The 15,941-nt window shown below is 36.3% G+C and overlaps 1 protein-coding gene across 3 annotated transcripts in view; it reads right to left on the bottom strand.

The window, feature by feature from the left end:
- The window catches only part of LOC123676994 (ankyrin repeat and death domain-containing protein 1A-like), a 38,717-nt gene that overhangs the window by 4,209 nt on the left and 18,567 nt on the right, over nucleotides 1-15,941 (bottom strand). Inside the window, exons 1-8 of one of the 3 annotated variants that reach the window (XM_045613368.1) lie at nucleotides 12,351-12,518; nucleotides 10,180-10,509; nucleotides 7,454-7,552; nucleotides 6,014-6,112; nucleotides 5,729-5,932; nucleotides 5,457-5,654; nucleotides 1,976-2,074; nucleotides 1,353-1,451 (exon numbers count right to left, since the gene is read on the bottom strand). In XM_045613368.1, coding sequence (XP_045469324.1) covers nucleotides 1,353-1,451; nucleotides 1,976-2,074; nucleotides 5,457-5,654; nucleotides 5,729-5,932; nucleotides 6,014-6,112; nucleotides 7,454-7,552; nucleotides 10,180-10,404 — 1,023 coding nt within the window. In that variant the 5' untranslated portion in view covers nucleotides 10,405-10,509; nucleotides 12,351-12,518. Of the gene's footprint in view, nucleotides 1-1,352; nucleotides 1,452-1,975; nucleotides 2,075-5,456; nucleotides 5,655-5,728; nucleotides 5,933-6,013; nucleotides 6,113-7,453; nucleotides 7,553-10,179; nucleotides 10,510-12,350; nucleotides 12,519-15,941 lie in introns of those variants that run through there. The other 2 variants (XM_045613367.1, XM_045613369.1) reach the window with 2 other exon arrangements.

Raw genomic sequence — 15,941 nt, 5'->3', positions numbered from 1 at the left:
TAGGGGTTTCAAACGTTTTGAAGGTAGGATATCATATTATATTTCTAGGAAAATTATATTAGCTTGAAATTGGGCTGGATTCATTTTAGTTGATGGAATGATTAAAACAGCCGTGGTAGAATAGTTTCGCAGAATAACGTCTCGAAATATTTGAAACGCATAAAAAAATTCCTATTGCTATAGGGTGTGGAAATTACCTACAATGATATTTTTGAATGCGAATATTTCTGAAAGGTAAGAACAGAGCCCACGCTTCTTGCTGATGACTTAAGAGTACCATAATATCATCAAATCTAGAAGGTGAAAAGGAAATCCATCAACTAGAAAAAAAAGCACCAAGAGCAACATCAGATGGATATGAACCCTTCTGTGAGATTTAAAAAGCCTGACTTGATTTCTGTCAAGTAGTAGTTTTTCAATCTCAAGTCAAGTCAAGTATTTATTTATCAAGTGCTTGAATCATATCGAGCTAACTGATTTTTGGCAGTTTTATTGTGTAGTGTCAAATCAATGAAAAAATGATAAAATGAGGAGGAATCTTGCAGAAAACACTTTTATTTATTAAACTTATTGTATAAAAAACCCAAAATATCAACTTCTTTGAAATAGAAACATAAATTAAATCACTATAATAAAAAATAAAGTTTCTCAATATTGAGAAACCTCCAGGCTTTGTTTGATTTCATAATATTCCATCCAGGATCTAAGATATAGATTTGTCGCCTAACCTATTGCGGGTTTTTGTAATTGTAAGAGCAGTTCTTGTCTTTCAACAGAAGCCGGAGATGCTAGCGTTGATAAAAAATCCTTGGTCATTTTGGCCAAGTTTGGAAAGATATTTCTGAAACTACCTAAATCTACCGGAAGATTTGATAGAAATGTGAGAAAACTAATAATTAAGTCATACTGGCGAATGCTTCAGTCTCTCGGCGCTCGAGGAATGCCCTTATTAATTCTAAGCGCGCACGAGATTGCAGAAATATATGCCGTGCGAAGCGTGCATATCAAGCTCAAGTAATATCAGGTAGCTTGACATCAAATCAAGCAATATATATCTGAAATAAAGTCAAGTCAAGCTCAAGTATGTAATTTTTCACGAGCTCGATTTTCAAGTCAAGTAGTTGGTTAAAATGTCAAGCTATTTGGCTTGATGAATCCCTAGTCTCGATCGAGCTAAAGTTAGCTCTTGTGGAAAGAGTCAACAATTTCCGCTAAAAGCTGACACTTCCAACAACCTTCCTCGTGATGCTTTGCAGTTGCTATTTTAATTGAAGCCCGAGGTGCTTCGCAAGAGGCGCTAATATTCCTACAATTTCACAGAATTATCTTGGTACTCGAAGAAAACCACTCACCGCGTTCAGGCTGTTAAGGTCCGCCCCTTTGGAGATGAGGGTCTCCACGATGTCGATCTCGTTCGCCAAACAGGCCAAGTGGAGGGGGGTGTTTCCGGCCTGAAAATAAAAATTCATTTCAATAACCACCTACATATTTTCCTTCAGCAGATGAGGGTCCAGGCGTGACGGTGAAAATTTTAGAGGTTGTAATGAAGCAAGGTGCAACACTGGTGAGAAGTTCTTTGTCAAAGTAATGAAAATACAGGGTGTAACATGAGTGGTTGGCCATAGGCTAGTGGTGAATGCAGTTCATCCAGGCCTTTCAGAAAAGTAGCTCGTTGTGTATCCTAAGACTGTTAGTTTCGGAGATACTGGGTGATTCATGAAAATTGGTCTGAACTTGCGATACACATAACTTGAAAATCAGCAGTTCGATTTTGATCACATGTGGTGGGTTTGTTCACTCCATATAACCCCCTCAGAACGTTTATGTAATTTTAATATATCAGGGCAAGTACTCAGATTATTGAGCTTTTTCGTTTAGACCTCGAATTCTGAATTTTCTACACGTTTTAGAAGAATGCCGTTATTGCCATGAAAAAATGAAGATCTGTTATCATATTCATGGTCTTTACACTTACCTTATTTTGTTTATTGATGTTAGCGCAATGCTGTATAAGTAATTCCAGAATCCCTCTGCTTCCTAAACTCGATGATATATGTAGGGCAGTTGATCCTTTCTGAAGAAAAAAAAAACATGAATTATTGAATATTGATAAGCGAAAGAGCTGTTCCTCCTTCGTATTAAATTTGTATTTGAGGACTATTGGAAGTAGTTGAACTATTTTTTAAGGATTGTGGCCGTAATGATTGGTATATTTTTTGATTAAAATTAATTGAAAGAGGAGAATTTTTTGAGTCTTTTGAAGAATACGAATATCTTAGACAATTTGGACCAAACTGGTTCAATTTCGACGAGAAAGCTTAAGAATAAAAAAATTAGAATGAAAAGATTCTCTCTTTTCGATATTCTATTACGGCTTCCGCACTGATTTCAACTGGATTTTCTCGAAAAACATTTTTTCTAGAGACTGCTCTAAGCTCCACTAAGAGGTCGCTTGTTAAAGGATTATTTCTGCAAGAATTGAGAGTAGGATACATCGAGAGAGAAAAATACATGCTCGGATACATCAGGATTGAGCTTTTACTGAATATTCGCTTTCATAATATTTTCTCCAGCTTTTCCTGAGGAAATATTATGCTTCTCGATATTTTTCTGAGGCAGATTCATGCAACATCTGTGACATAATATTCATTCATCTTTTATGTCGTTGCCTGGGTAGAAAAGAAGAAAAATCCCCACAGAAAAATGTGCAAAACAATATTTTTCTTGGATTTTATGACGGAAGGTCAACAAAATTCGTTGTGTTGCCTTGATCTACGTGATTCTGGATCCGATGAATTGATTTAGCGAACTAGGTTTTGATAGGGCACTCAAGTGAAGTGAGGAACTTATGCATGTTTGTTAAAATTTGTATTGTAAAGTTGTAATGTAATTGTGTTCAAGAATTTTCGTTACAGTTAACTTATAAAAGTGATATGCCTTGAAAACTTGGAATTTTCTCGAACAACTGTTCTAGAAGCGTTGAAAGAATAAAAATGACAATATATAATGACGAGGTGAAACTGAATTGAACATAAGTCATCATCCTGACAAATTCAGAGCTCTGAATATCAAATTCAGAATTAATAACGAAAAATAAACTCGGTCCTCAATTAAGCTCTAACCTATTATTTCAAAGCTCTCATTACTGTAATTATTCCAGAAATCCAAACCTTTCCACTCTCTTGGAAAACGTATTGGAAGTAAAACGACCGATTTCTTATGCCCATCCTTATTAAGAACTCGAACTACCTAAAGTTTAATTATTTAATTTGACGGCTGCAACATAGCTGGGTTAATTGAAATACGAACTCTCCGAAATTCTGAGTGGTAACTAAATTAAGCTGCTAACAAAAGGCGGAAATTTACTTTGTGACTTTCGGGGAGCAAATTCGATTGAATTCTAGGAGAAACATCAACTCCTAACGGCATTACATCTTTCGGTGGCGGAAGAAGCTTTTTTTTAGGAAACACTATCTGGCTCGGCACCCTAGATATTTCACGGAAGATAGATGTTCTTTAGATGTGTCTCTCCTTTCCATGAATCATTGATATTTGTTCTTTTTTACGTCTTTGATTTGGTTGGGATTAATATAAAAAAGTCCTTTGGAGGATTCTTTCCCGGAAAACTTTTCTTGAGCCTTTATAAATATTTCGTCAACTTCAAATTATTTCTCATCTGAAGACGTACTAAATCCTTTTTATAGACGATTGAAAAGAAATTTGATGCAACTATGCGAAAATAAAATGAACGAAACTGATGAAATGTTGAAAAGTAATAATCTTCTCTCGATAGGAGAAAAAAACCAAGGTATTTCCTGTTTTCAAAACGATACCTCTTGATCAAGAAGAATATCAATTATGAATTATTAGAGCATGCAACAGCAATTTATGGTTTCAGAATTATATAAAAATATGTTAGTCGTAACATGAAAAATGTATATCATACAACGATAGAATTCGAACTGGAAATATTTAAACTATTTTTGTGTTTCAGAAAGAAACAATAGAAATAAAAAATAGGAAAAAACAACAAAATAGGAAAAATCAACAAAAACAAACAATAGGAATAAAAAATAGGAAAAAGTCCAGACAGACCAAGTTTGGCAAACGGTTCTTCTCAGAACCAACCAATCGGTCCTTCTCAGGCCCACCACCCTGAAGACCGCAGGCGAATGCTTGCCGAAACGTCGGAAACAACCAACCGCACAGATGATTGAAACAGCCCAAATAACAATCTATCACAATAGGAATACTTTCCAACATGAGATATGATCAGTCTTGTTGAGGTATATTCAAAAACATTGATTGATTGATAACCATATATAGGATGTTCCTGAATTGGAAGTACGAAGGAAAATGAGGGATTTCTGCTGGGATAATTTTAAGAAAAGAAGTCCTATAAACATGAGCCCGCAAATGCTTTGTTTTAGAGATACAGGATGCTTTTTGTAGACTTCCTTTTTGTGACTACAACAGCACTATACCAAAGTTTCTTTCCACATCTTTTTAAACGAACAGTGGTCAATTGAAAAAAAAAGTTTTGAGGGAAAGAAGTGGGTACTGTTAGTGAAGAAGTAATCCTGTAAATTTGAAGAAAATTATGGTATAAAAATATTCTGACCAAATTAATGAAAAATATCAAACACAACGAACTTTTTCATTATCATAATTGTTGGCGTAGAGAAAATATCCACACAACAAGAGAAATGAAGAAGAACAAACCTTCTCCCCCTACGAACCTCATCACTCATCTGAAAAACCGTAAGTTGCGAAAAATCCATAAAATTCCTCCATAAAATTTCCCCATTACTTTAACCAATTCCGATGCGTCAAATACCAAAGGCGAGTCCCGAAGAGCCTGCTGTCAAATGGGGTAAAAAGATATCAATTCCACAAAGGGAATATCAATCTTCACAGAGGAGAAGCGTAATTTTCCATCAGGGTAACATACACCGGCTGACTTTTGTTGAAATCGACATGTTGGAATCGTGGAAATGATCTACTAAAAGAAATTCTATGCTAGTCATTTATTCTCAAGAATATACTTTGTATCTGCCGTTGTATGCATTTGGAAATGGCAGCTACGAAATAGATTGAATGCTGGAAGCGAGAATAAGGTCGTTTTTGTTGATTCTGGGGAGACGTATTTCTGTTACGGCTCTTATTGGATAAACAAAATCCTTGAATATACACGGCTAAAACAATTTTCACCGGCTGGAACTTTCTTGGATACGAGTTCTAGCTTCAGGAAACATTTACCTACTTTAAGAAAACTAGTTATACAAACACGAGACTCATTTTCATTGTAATTAGCTTGCAATGACATTTCGATCAAGAAGAAAGTTACATCTACTATTGAAAAAACAAAGCTCGAAAAAAAAACACAAATCACTTCATTAAAAGTGGAAAAAACGTTATTCTTGTTTTGTTGTTAGTGTAAAATTATAATTTCTTACCTCATTTTCACTATCCGGATCAGCACCAGCATCCAAAAGTACTTGTACAATCGACGTTTGTTGGTGCTGCGCAGCTGTGTGTAGCGGAGTATTATCACTCACATCTTTAGCCTCCATATCAGCCTCATTCGCCAGAAGAAGCTGAGTCACCTCATCGTGTCCCCTCTCACACGCTACGTGAAGAGCCGTCTGTGAGTCCTAGTCTCAAAAAAAACATATATGTAAATTATAACATACCAAGAACAGAACCTTGCGGTCTACCCGAACTCTACCTTGTTTTTGGTATCAACCGTAGCGCCCCTATCGATTAGCCTTTGCACAACCGCAGCGTGACCTCCAAGTGCAGCGTGGAAGAGGGCTGTTTGTCCTTCGTTGTCTACAGCGTCTATCTTCAGGTCTTCCAAGCTGTCGAGGAGGAAGTCTATGACTTCCACCCTGTTGTTTCTGGCAGCGCACATCATGATAGTGTAGCCTTTCTGGAATTTTAGGAATGTGGATGGAATAATGTTATTTGTTAGTTGTTGTAACATTATTTGGTTAAGTTTTTGGAATTGTACCTTATTAATGGCGTTAGTACATGCCCCGGTGTTAATGAGTAATTGAGCAGCATCTCTGTGTCCATGCCAAGCAGCCATTAGCAGAGGTCTCATTCCATACTGTGAAAGGAAAACTCTTCATTCAGCAAAAACTTTGTTAGGTCAGATATAAAAAATATAACGAATACACTCTTCAAGCTTCAATTAAACTCTGAATGAAAACTGATTGGAAAACAAATTATTAATTCATGCAATTGCAAAGGTAATTTCCCTCGGAGCAATTCCATTTCAATGGGATACATAGGACAAATCTTGTTTATCTGATCTTATGTATGAACTTTAATCAATTAGTCAAGAATTATAGCGCTATTTTGATCTGGGATTCGGGTCATTCAGGAATCAAAAGAATCGTAGAGGACAATGCATCTGTCAGAGAGGTTATAAAAATGCATTCTACATGCCTGGGACCTGTGTGGTATATAAAAATGCATCAATAAAAAAGAGTTTTGAGAGAAGAAAGGAATCGAAAGAATACACTGGCGAGGCACAAACTCCTTCATTGGCCCAAACACTTTCTGTGGTAAAGGTGAATGTATCTACAAGAAAAAGATTCAGTAGAAGAAAATAACCGAAAAAGAAACACTCTGGCAGAATCTTCCTGTGTTGGAGCACCCCAAAAAGTTTCTTTGAGATCTAAGAAGTTCTTAGCTAGGATATGCTTGATGATCCTGACTGGATTCTTTACAGGGCATTGCCGCCTTAGGAAGAACCTCATGATGATGAGTCTAGCAGATAACGAGTGCTGATTCTGCAGGAATGAAGAAGAAATTCCGGATAACCTGGTGATGGAATGCCTCGCCATCGTTAGCCAACCCAAAAATTGCTTTGGACAAGAGACTTCTAGAAGCGAAGAAGCACCTCCTTGAAGCTTCTCCAGATACTGGAGTTCATTGGAACAGTGGAATTGGAGGGCGAGCTGTAGACTAAGAAGACTAATGGCGTAACAACTCTGATGAAAGGGCACAGCTGATCATAAGGTCTCGATGAATATAATCAGTATCAAATAATTATACGAATAATTGGAATCAGGCCTACTTCTAAAATTCAAAGTCTCGTTTTTGTTAGTCCATCGCAGAACTGGTGAACAACTTCAATGAGCTGTCAAGCTTCGAGAACGAGTTATATCAGGACATTTCATCAGTAACTAATCCACGCTGTTTGAAATAGGCTGGCCGAAGCGAAGATGAAGTAAAGTGGACTTGCGATTGGCCGTCAGAAACAGGACCGGTCTAAAACCAATTAAACTTTTCCCCATTTGGCCTTTTGAGTCCGTCACGGGTCTAGCGAGGGATGATCCCGATTTGGGTTTCACGAGAAATAGAGTCAGCTATCGATTTCACGGGAATAAAAAAAAGGGTAGTAAAAGACGAGAACGTGATGGGAATAAATTGAAGTACAAACCTTATCTCTAGCTTCTATATCACAGTTACAGGACATTAACATCTCCATGATGTCCAGGTTTCCCCTAGAAGAGGCCCAGTGGATGGGGGCTCTACCATACTAAAAAAAAAATTATTTTATCAGTAGCATTGAAGATTCAAATTTCTTCCTGAATTTTCTCTGATTTTGGTTAGGCGATTAACATGAAACTTTTCAATGAACTTGAAATCTACACTGAATGCTGAATTTCATTGCGATCGAGTTTGTAGTTTTGTAATTATCAGTAGAACAAAATTTCAAAGTGTCATATCTACGGAACCTTTTCACGGGTTTAGTTCATTAACTAGCCTATCACAAGGGCATTCGAGTTCTGATTCTACGTTGAAAATTTCAACCTTCTAAAGGGTGTTTTTTTTAGAGCTATAGAACTTTAAATTGCAATAAAACAACGATGGGTTATTCGATTGACATGAATTTTATTTATCCGCAAGATAATCTTATGGCATTACATTTCGAATATGATTTCTGCCATATGATCGCCACGGCTGGCTCGGATGTAGTCCAATCTGGACGTCCAATTTTCGATGACTTTTTCCAACATTTGTGGCCGTATATCGGCAATAACACGGCGAATGTTGTCTTCCAATTGGTCAAGGGTTTGTGGCTTATCCGAATAAACCAATGACTTTACATAGCCCCACAGAAAGTAGTCTAGCGATGTTAAATCACAAGATCTTGGAGGCCAATTCACAGGTACAAAACGTGAAATTAGGCGGTCTTTCAATAAATCGATTGTGGCACGAGCTGTGTGACATGTTGCGCCGTCTTGTTGGAACCACAGCTCCTGGACATCATGGTTGCTCAATTCAGGAATGAAAAAGTTAGTAATCATGGCTCTATACCGATCACCATTGACTGTAACGTTCTGGCCATCATCGTTTTTGAAGAAGTACGGATCAATGATTCCACCAGCCCATAAAGCGCACCAAACAGTCAGTTTTTCTGGATGTTACGGTGTTTCGACATACACTTGAGGATTAGCTTCACTCCAAATGCGGCAGTTTTGTTTGTTGACGTAGCCATTCAACGAGAAGTGCGCTTCATCGCTAAACAAAATAAAATGGACGTAGTGCGCGATACGTATTCCGCACAGAACCATTATTTTCGAAATAAAATTGCACTATTTGCAAGCGTTGTTCAGGCGTGAGTCTATTCATGATGAATTGCCGAACCAAACTGAAAATGAATCTTTCGACAGCTGTTAAATCGGTCGCCATCTTGAACAGTAATGCCAACTTAAAGTTATACACCTCGAAAAAAAACACCCGTTACTTTGTTCATGTTTCGTTTGATATTTATCGTGTTTACGGATGTCCGGCACCACAGAATACCTACAACTTCCATCGTAACGAATTGACAAAGCTATCAAAAATCTCCAATTCAATCCCACAAGTCGGAAATGCGCTGTCTGTCAATAAAACCTTGATTGATTACACCCAAATTTAGTCCAAATGCACCGTATTCGATGTTTTTTCCTCTTACCGACCATTTTTTCGATATCCAAGCGTAAATTACACAGGCATATTTCATCGGTAAATGAGGGATATGTTAGGAAAACATGGAGCGAATGAAGTTCAAACATCGTCTAATTACTCTTATGAAAATATTTGTTATGGACTATACTGCACTGTTTTTTTTACATAGAATACCTTACAAGCTGCTACGAAATTGAATTTGGAATAGTTCAACCATCAACTTATTCTCTATGGAAGATAAACATACTTGATCAACTCGACTTTTTATGAAGAAAAAAAAATAATTTAACAGATTCCATATTTATTTGAGGAAAGTACTGAGGTGAATTCAGTGAAAGACTTTATGCAGACAAATGTGGTTTATATGTGTCTTCAAAAATGCAATTGGTACATTAATGAACGAGAGCTCAAAGTTTCTGACTTGAAAGCAATGATGAATCGACTACGTATTTTCTCATTGTTCAAATAAAATTCATTTACTCTGATTTTTCCGAACTTCTTTGTACTAGTTATCTTCCGATTTCGTAAGTTTCTTTTGTTTTCAAGATGAACCTTCTCAATTGATAAAGTCTTGAATAAAATAATTGAAGCAACAGTCGAATCGCATTTTTATCGAGTATACTGATTAACTGAAATGAAATGCTTTGTAGTTGTAGGTTTTTTATGTATTTCCTTAGTATTCTGTGAACAGTTTACTCCATCATTCATGAGTAAGTTTGGAGAATTTCGAATCTAGGTTTTCTTTGAATCATTTCGCATCAGACTTGAAAAAATATATTTAAGGTGGGTTCAAAAGACAATCCAACAAAAACATATACCCAATGACTGGTACGTTGTTTGAAGATATTACATTTGGCAAATATTATTTCATACAAGGCAACAGCATTTATGTTCAAAGAAATGACGGTTATTATTCAAAATGGGTAACAATCGGAAATGGAGCAAAGTACGTACTTGACAATAATTGTAAATGGACATGTGATGAGCTAGGAAGGCTATATCCCTCTTGGTGAGTAGAACTCTAGATAGGTGTATATTTTGTATATTGTTGAATAGCCTATTCAATAAAGTACTCTGTCGTTACTGTATAATGTGTATGATAACCGGAATTCTCGTGGAATCGTGAAATAAACAAGTGGATTGAGATCTGGGCCTTTCGGAGGCCATACAACTTCCGAGATACAATCCTCGTTTTGCTCTCCTTAAACTCACGTTATTTCTACTGTTCACATCCACAGGCTCTCTCAAGATCCTCTGGACCCCTTTGGTGTCGTTTTTTATGACAGCCTCGTGTAGCAGCAGGTCGTTCCTTTGGATGATGGCTCGTCTTTCTAACTCTTCGGGTGTGGATGTTGGCGATGGACAGAACGGTCTCGTGGTGGACTGGTCAAAACTTTCCGCTGCTCCGAAGCAAGCCATTCTTGGTTTTTTGAGCATTTTTCTACATTAAATTCGATCACTTTGGTTCAGAACGGAATCCGATAAAGTCACATCTCATCTGTTGTCCTCGATTCGCTTCATCGAAGATCAAGAGTGCCAGATCTAGAAAAATTGAAAATGTGAAGAGATTTTTAATGATAATAAGGTAGAAAAAATGTGGAAGTTGCAACGAGATATATAAAAGTTATTTCAGTATTCGACGGATATGATTTGATTTCCATTAGTATGGAATTGCTTCGAATATGAGATGACCTAACCAACCTACTTCCTATTTCCTTTTGAAACAGGAAGTTATATTCACGAAGAATAAATGATTTCCTTTCGAGTTCCTACACAATTCAATCTGTATTATATTTGAGAATAATAATAACAAGAAACAAGGGCGATTGAAGGTAAATAAACAAAAATATCGAACTAATAACTCTAAATAAATCTAATAACTCTAATAAATCTAAATGCATGCCACTCCAATATTTCAGATTATATTCAAGGTTAAAATAGGTATAGTATATCCAAAGTCACTTGGAGGAAGACTGAATATTTCAATTATACAAGGGTTGTCCAAGTTTTCAGAAATTCCTTTGGAATTTATGAAAATATTGCTATCAATACTCTCAAATAAACCCCGGTATTTAGCAAATCGCCTTGGAAACAAGAATGTCCCGATTAGATTGATCTTATTGGCTGAATATTCCCCCTCGTATTCCCCTTTCCACTTTGAGAGCGTTTTTGGTTACACTCATTGGCTGCATCTATCACTTCTTAATTACTTTCTAATAATTCGCATAGACCAGTGTGGTCCATAGGGGTATTATTGAAATGCATTTTTACGTAGTTTTAGTTCGTTGTGTGACTGATGCTTTTAATGATTTCGACTATGATGTTCGGCACAATTGTATAAAATATGAATATTTCGCAATCGAATCTATTCCTCCATTTATTACTGGTTTGAGAAATCATGTAGAATAGGCATATGATGTTGAGGCTCTTAGTACGTCAAATTAGCTGCTACGTAGCCAGATCGAAAAATCAATCAAGTATTTTATAGAAAATAGAAATATTTCACCATATCCTGCCATCAGTCAGGACAGTTTTAATAATAGGTTACATATATCTTTGAATATTTATTCTGATTCTAAATACGAAAAATTTAGGAGTTATCGAGGAAAAACTTGAACTGAGGAAATACTACAATTTCTGAGTGGAGTAGTCTATGACTTCCGGAAAACATAGAAACTAAAATCGAAATTTGGATAACTAAATTTGACATTTCAAGAAATGTCATTAATTCGTAATTGAGTTAATATTCGTAATTGAAAATTTTTTCCAAAAAACTTTTTGAGTGACTTGATGTCACTCAAGAATCTCAAGGTCTTGCACCTATTCTACCCTAGTTTGTCTCATCTTCAGACAGAACATTTTCGAATTCATCTCAAACATTTTCGCAATTTTGCAATAATCGTTTTCTGGACGTGTTATTTCTTGAAGAGGTGTTCACAATCAACCACCGAGATTTTGTGATTTAAAACCTATAGACATTTTTCTTTGGGTTCACGTGAGAGATAAGGTTTATGGCAATGCTTCATAATCTACTGAAGATCTTAAAGAGGGAATATGATCCGTCAACATATAAAATTAATTTTCCGTTTGAGAGTTATTGTGTTCACGGCCGGACGAACGAATAGAATCGGATTCGACCACTAATTCGTCATCAGTAAAATAAGCCTTTTCGTTTGAAACAATTTTCGGCTCTGAATTAAAAAATACCTTCAATATAGCGAAATGAAATAGCGATCAAAATCCGAAAAATACAGACATTCTGACAAAATGCTGAGATTTGTTCGGTGAACGAGCACTCAAAAGTACTTAAATTGAACTTCTGACGCTTATCATAAAAAATTGAGTTAATACCCTCGTTCATCAAGGAAATGAACTTCTACTACCTTTTTCTTTCGGGATCAACTCGAACCTGCTTTCACAACTTTTTACAGCTCCAGGCGATCCCTGAAGATCTAAGGCTCCCTCTCAGAATCACTCTCACGCACCAAACTAATCATTTTTTTGCCAGTTCCATCAATTCCTTTACGAATGAAGCATCGAACTGGGACTCGCTATTTTCGAGTTTCCTCATACACAATCAATTCTCATTTTCCTTTTATGCGGTGCAGGAAAATTGTCCAATATATACGATTGGAAATAGAGGAAATGGCTATCACGATTGCTTGCTTTCTGTTTTGGAGAATAGTTGTTGTTTTGTAGAATAGAATGTACAGTAGGTATGTGGAACGGTCTGAATTATAACAAGAATAATTGGGTTGTTTTTCACTTTATTTATGAGTCATTTCTGATTTGAATATTATTCTATGAACATTCATACAAGGTATTTGGGGGAGATATGTCATAGTTTCAAGAGGTCATCAATTTAGGACGTGATTACTGAATTTAAATTACGGTATATGTTGTTCCTAGAAAATGTTTTCGAATTTGCTTCCCTTTCAACGTTACATTCTTCCTCAGAGTAATAAACAAAGATAGAGGCAGCATATGTCATTTTCAGTAAGTAAATTTTGTCCCCAACATGAACTATCAAATTTGACATGAAGCGCGCGGAAATTGAAACATATCATTGATATGTAATTTCACTCAATTCGCGACTTTATCCACAAAGAACGCACTTCTTGTGCCCCACAGTGAATCAAAGTTTTATATTAACTCAAAATATATTGACATAAATACCTAAATATATCAGAAATTCAGAAAGCAATTTTCAAGTGCGTTAAACGACGTGAAACAACTGTTGACACTAGGAGAGCAAAAGTTGCCAAACCTTGAATTTCAGCAGGTATTCTCTTAAATACACCAAAACTGACATTATGGATTATTGTACAAATTTTTGAGAAATCGAAGAAATCATACCGAAACGAATATGAACTGATTGTGCTTCCAACTACTCGACCACTCAGCTTATTCTTCAGATATGGCCAACAGTGATTACTGGCCTTCTACAGACCTCAAAAGAATGCTTTAACTGTAATGAAGAAGTGATTCCGAACTGAAATCCTATTTTGAAAAATTTTCCATCGTTAGGCTTATATTTTCAAAGAATTATTATTCCATTCTTCTTAATCTCCATGAAGATAAAACTATCAATGTTGAATGTTTATGTTTATACTACCTAAATCTATTTGTAGTTCTAATACTGACCTTTTTTTGAATTCAGTTGAAGTAAATTCTATGCTTTCAACAACTGAATTTCATCTGATATTTTCTTGGAAAAATTGCATCAACTTTATCGATTCCCTGAGTGAAAATAAAAGATTTGGGGGATGAGACTACACCTCATTACAAAATCCATTATCTTCCTTCAGGAGCATCTAGAAGGAAATTTACCGACCATTTTCAACAACCTTTATTCATCTCCTGCATTGTCAAAACATATCGGACATTTCTTTTCCTGCTTTCTTCGCTAGAATTTCCGCTCCATAAAATCTGACATTATTTTCCGAAGAGGATTTTAATACTTAATGAGCGGACTACAGAAAATAAGACTCGACCGAAATTTTAGGAATCATCATTAAATACGATGAGACGTAGCAGTCGACCATAAGATTTTTCCGGCATTTTCCGAGCGAAAACGGCGATTTTCCATCAGGTCCACCCTCTGGAAAAGTTCCCAATTATTCATTTATTCCGCCTGATTGAAAGAAATGATGCTTTTTCCCATTTTGTTCCGAGAAAATTCATCAACAGCAAGAAAGAGTAGGCATCATCTGAATATTCATCGATTTTCGTGTTGAATGTGTAATAGAAGAACGGATTTTCGGTTATCTGGATCATTTGACCTAGATTTCGGTTAATGTTCCAGGCAAGTTGAAGCACATGAAGAATTGATGAGAATGAAAATTTATTCGAGGAAGTGGGTTCGACGAAATGAGAAAATGGGAAAATTTCATCTACAGTATTCATTCTCGAGGATATACCCACGTTGTTGAATTTTCTTGAACAAATACTATCGAACCTGATCCTGTGTTCTTTTCAAAAGAATGAACCTTTGAAGCAATCACTTCTGTGTCACGGCAAAGTTATTTCCATGGAGCATTCTTTTGAAGTCAGGTGTGCAGGTATAAGATTTTTCAACAAACTTTCAGATGTAAAAACATGCTCAACTATGTGCTTGTTCAAGAAGAAGGTGAAGAATTTGCAGGTTGAGATGGAACTCTTCTGTCTGAACGACTGAAATCCAAGGTTTGGCAACTTTTGCTCTCCTAGTGTCATCGGTTGTTTCACGTCGTTTGGCGAGCTTGAAGTTTGTTTTCTGAGTTTCTGAGTTCAGGTATTTATTTTATTGGAATATTTGAGTTATATAAATACAGAGTATTCACTAATACACAGATGATGATTTTGATCGTTTATTCTCAAGACACTCTAGTAAGTCTAACTCTATCTCTAAAACAAGCACAGTTTAGAAGGCCGGGCAGGAGGGATAACGGAAGGACTTAAACACTAAGGTTATGTCCCTGACGTTTGCTCTAGATCATCGAAGATCTATTCTTGTTTTCTCTCTCGATGGCCCTCGATGGCCTCGCCACGCGCAGACTCGCAGCGCCACCGTACGACATGAAGTAAAACTTCAAGTGTAGGGTTGGTTCTCTCTCTCTCGTAATTTGTTCGGATGAAGTAATATTCTAACATATTTCAATATATTTTGATTTCATATGAGACGTTGATTCACTATGGGACATAAGAAGTGTGTTCTTTGTGGAGAAACTCCCCAGTTAAGAGAAATATCGTATCACTGATACGTTTTCATTTCCGCGCGCTTCATGTCAAATTTCATAGTTTGTTGGGCATAAAATATGCTTACTGAAAATGACATATGCTCCCTCTATCTATGTTTTTTACTCTGAGATCTCAACTGATCATCTATACACTGCATCTATGCACTTTCTGTAGCATTCAATATCGTGAATGTTACTTCTCCCGAGTCCCAAATACAAACTTACTGAAATATAGGTAATAACATCCATTGCATGTCTCATGCAGACATCTCAAAGGACCTGAGTCTAACACATAAACAGAATCGAGTAAATATTTGCCTGGAACGTACAACCATGACATTTACATGTTAGGAAAGAGACAAGCTGTAAATGAATTGAGTGCGTATGGCTTTCCAGTCTCATATATGAACACATTCCGTGTTGGGTTACGGTTGAAATTATTGTTTATGCGAAAACAAGGACTTGAAATTACATTGTGAGGGAAATAGAGCTCCTGAATTTTGTAGAAGTGTTCGGATATGTTGTGAAATATTGATTCTGGTCTGTTACGTCAGGATTTACTGAAATTTCATTCACCTGATTTCTGGCTTCTCGCTTCTTCTCATTGGATATAATGATAAAGATAGCAATAAAAACAAAAATTAAATCATGAAATGGTTAAAAATCGGCCTCTATCAGGGGTGACGATATTTACGTGGTCATCTGTTTAAACCATAGAGTAATCAACATAGATAGAGGGAGTATAGGCAATTTCTC

The sequence above is a fragment of the Harmonia axyridis genome, chromosome 3, assembly GCF_914767665.1.
Source record: "Harmonia axyridis chromosome 3, icHarAxyr1.1, whole genome shotgun sequence".
Classification (NCBI taxonomy): Eukaryota; Metazoa; Arthropoda; class Insecta; order Coleoptera; family Coccinellidae; genus Harmonia; species Harmonia axyridis.
Note: the sequence above shows the minus strand (reverse complement) of the source record. Positions and strands in the feature narration are given on the sequence as shown.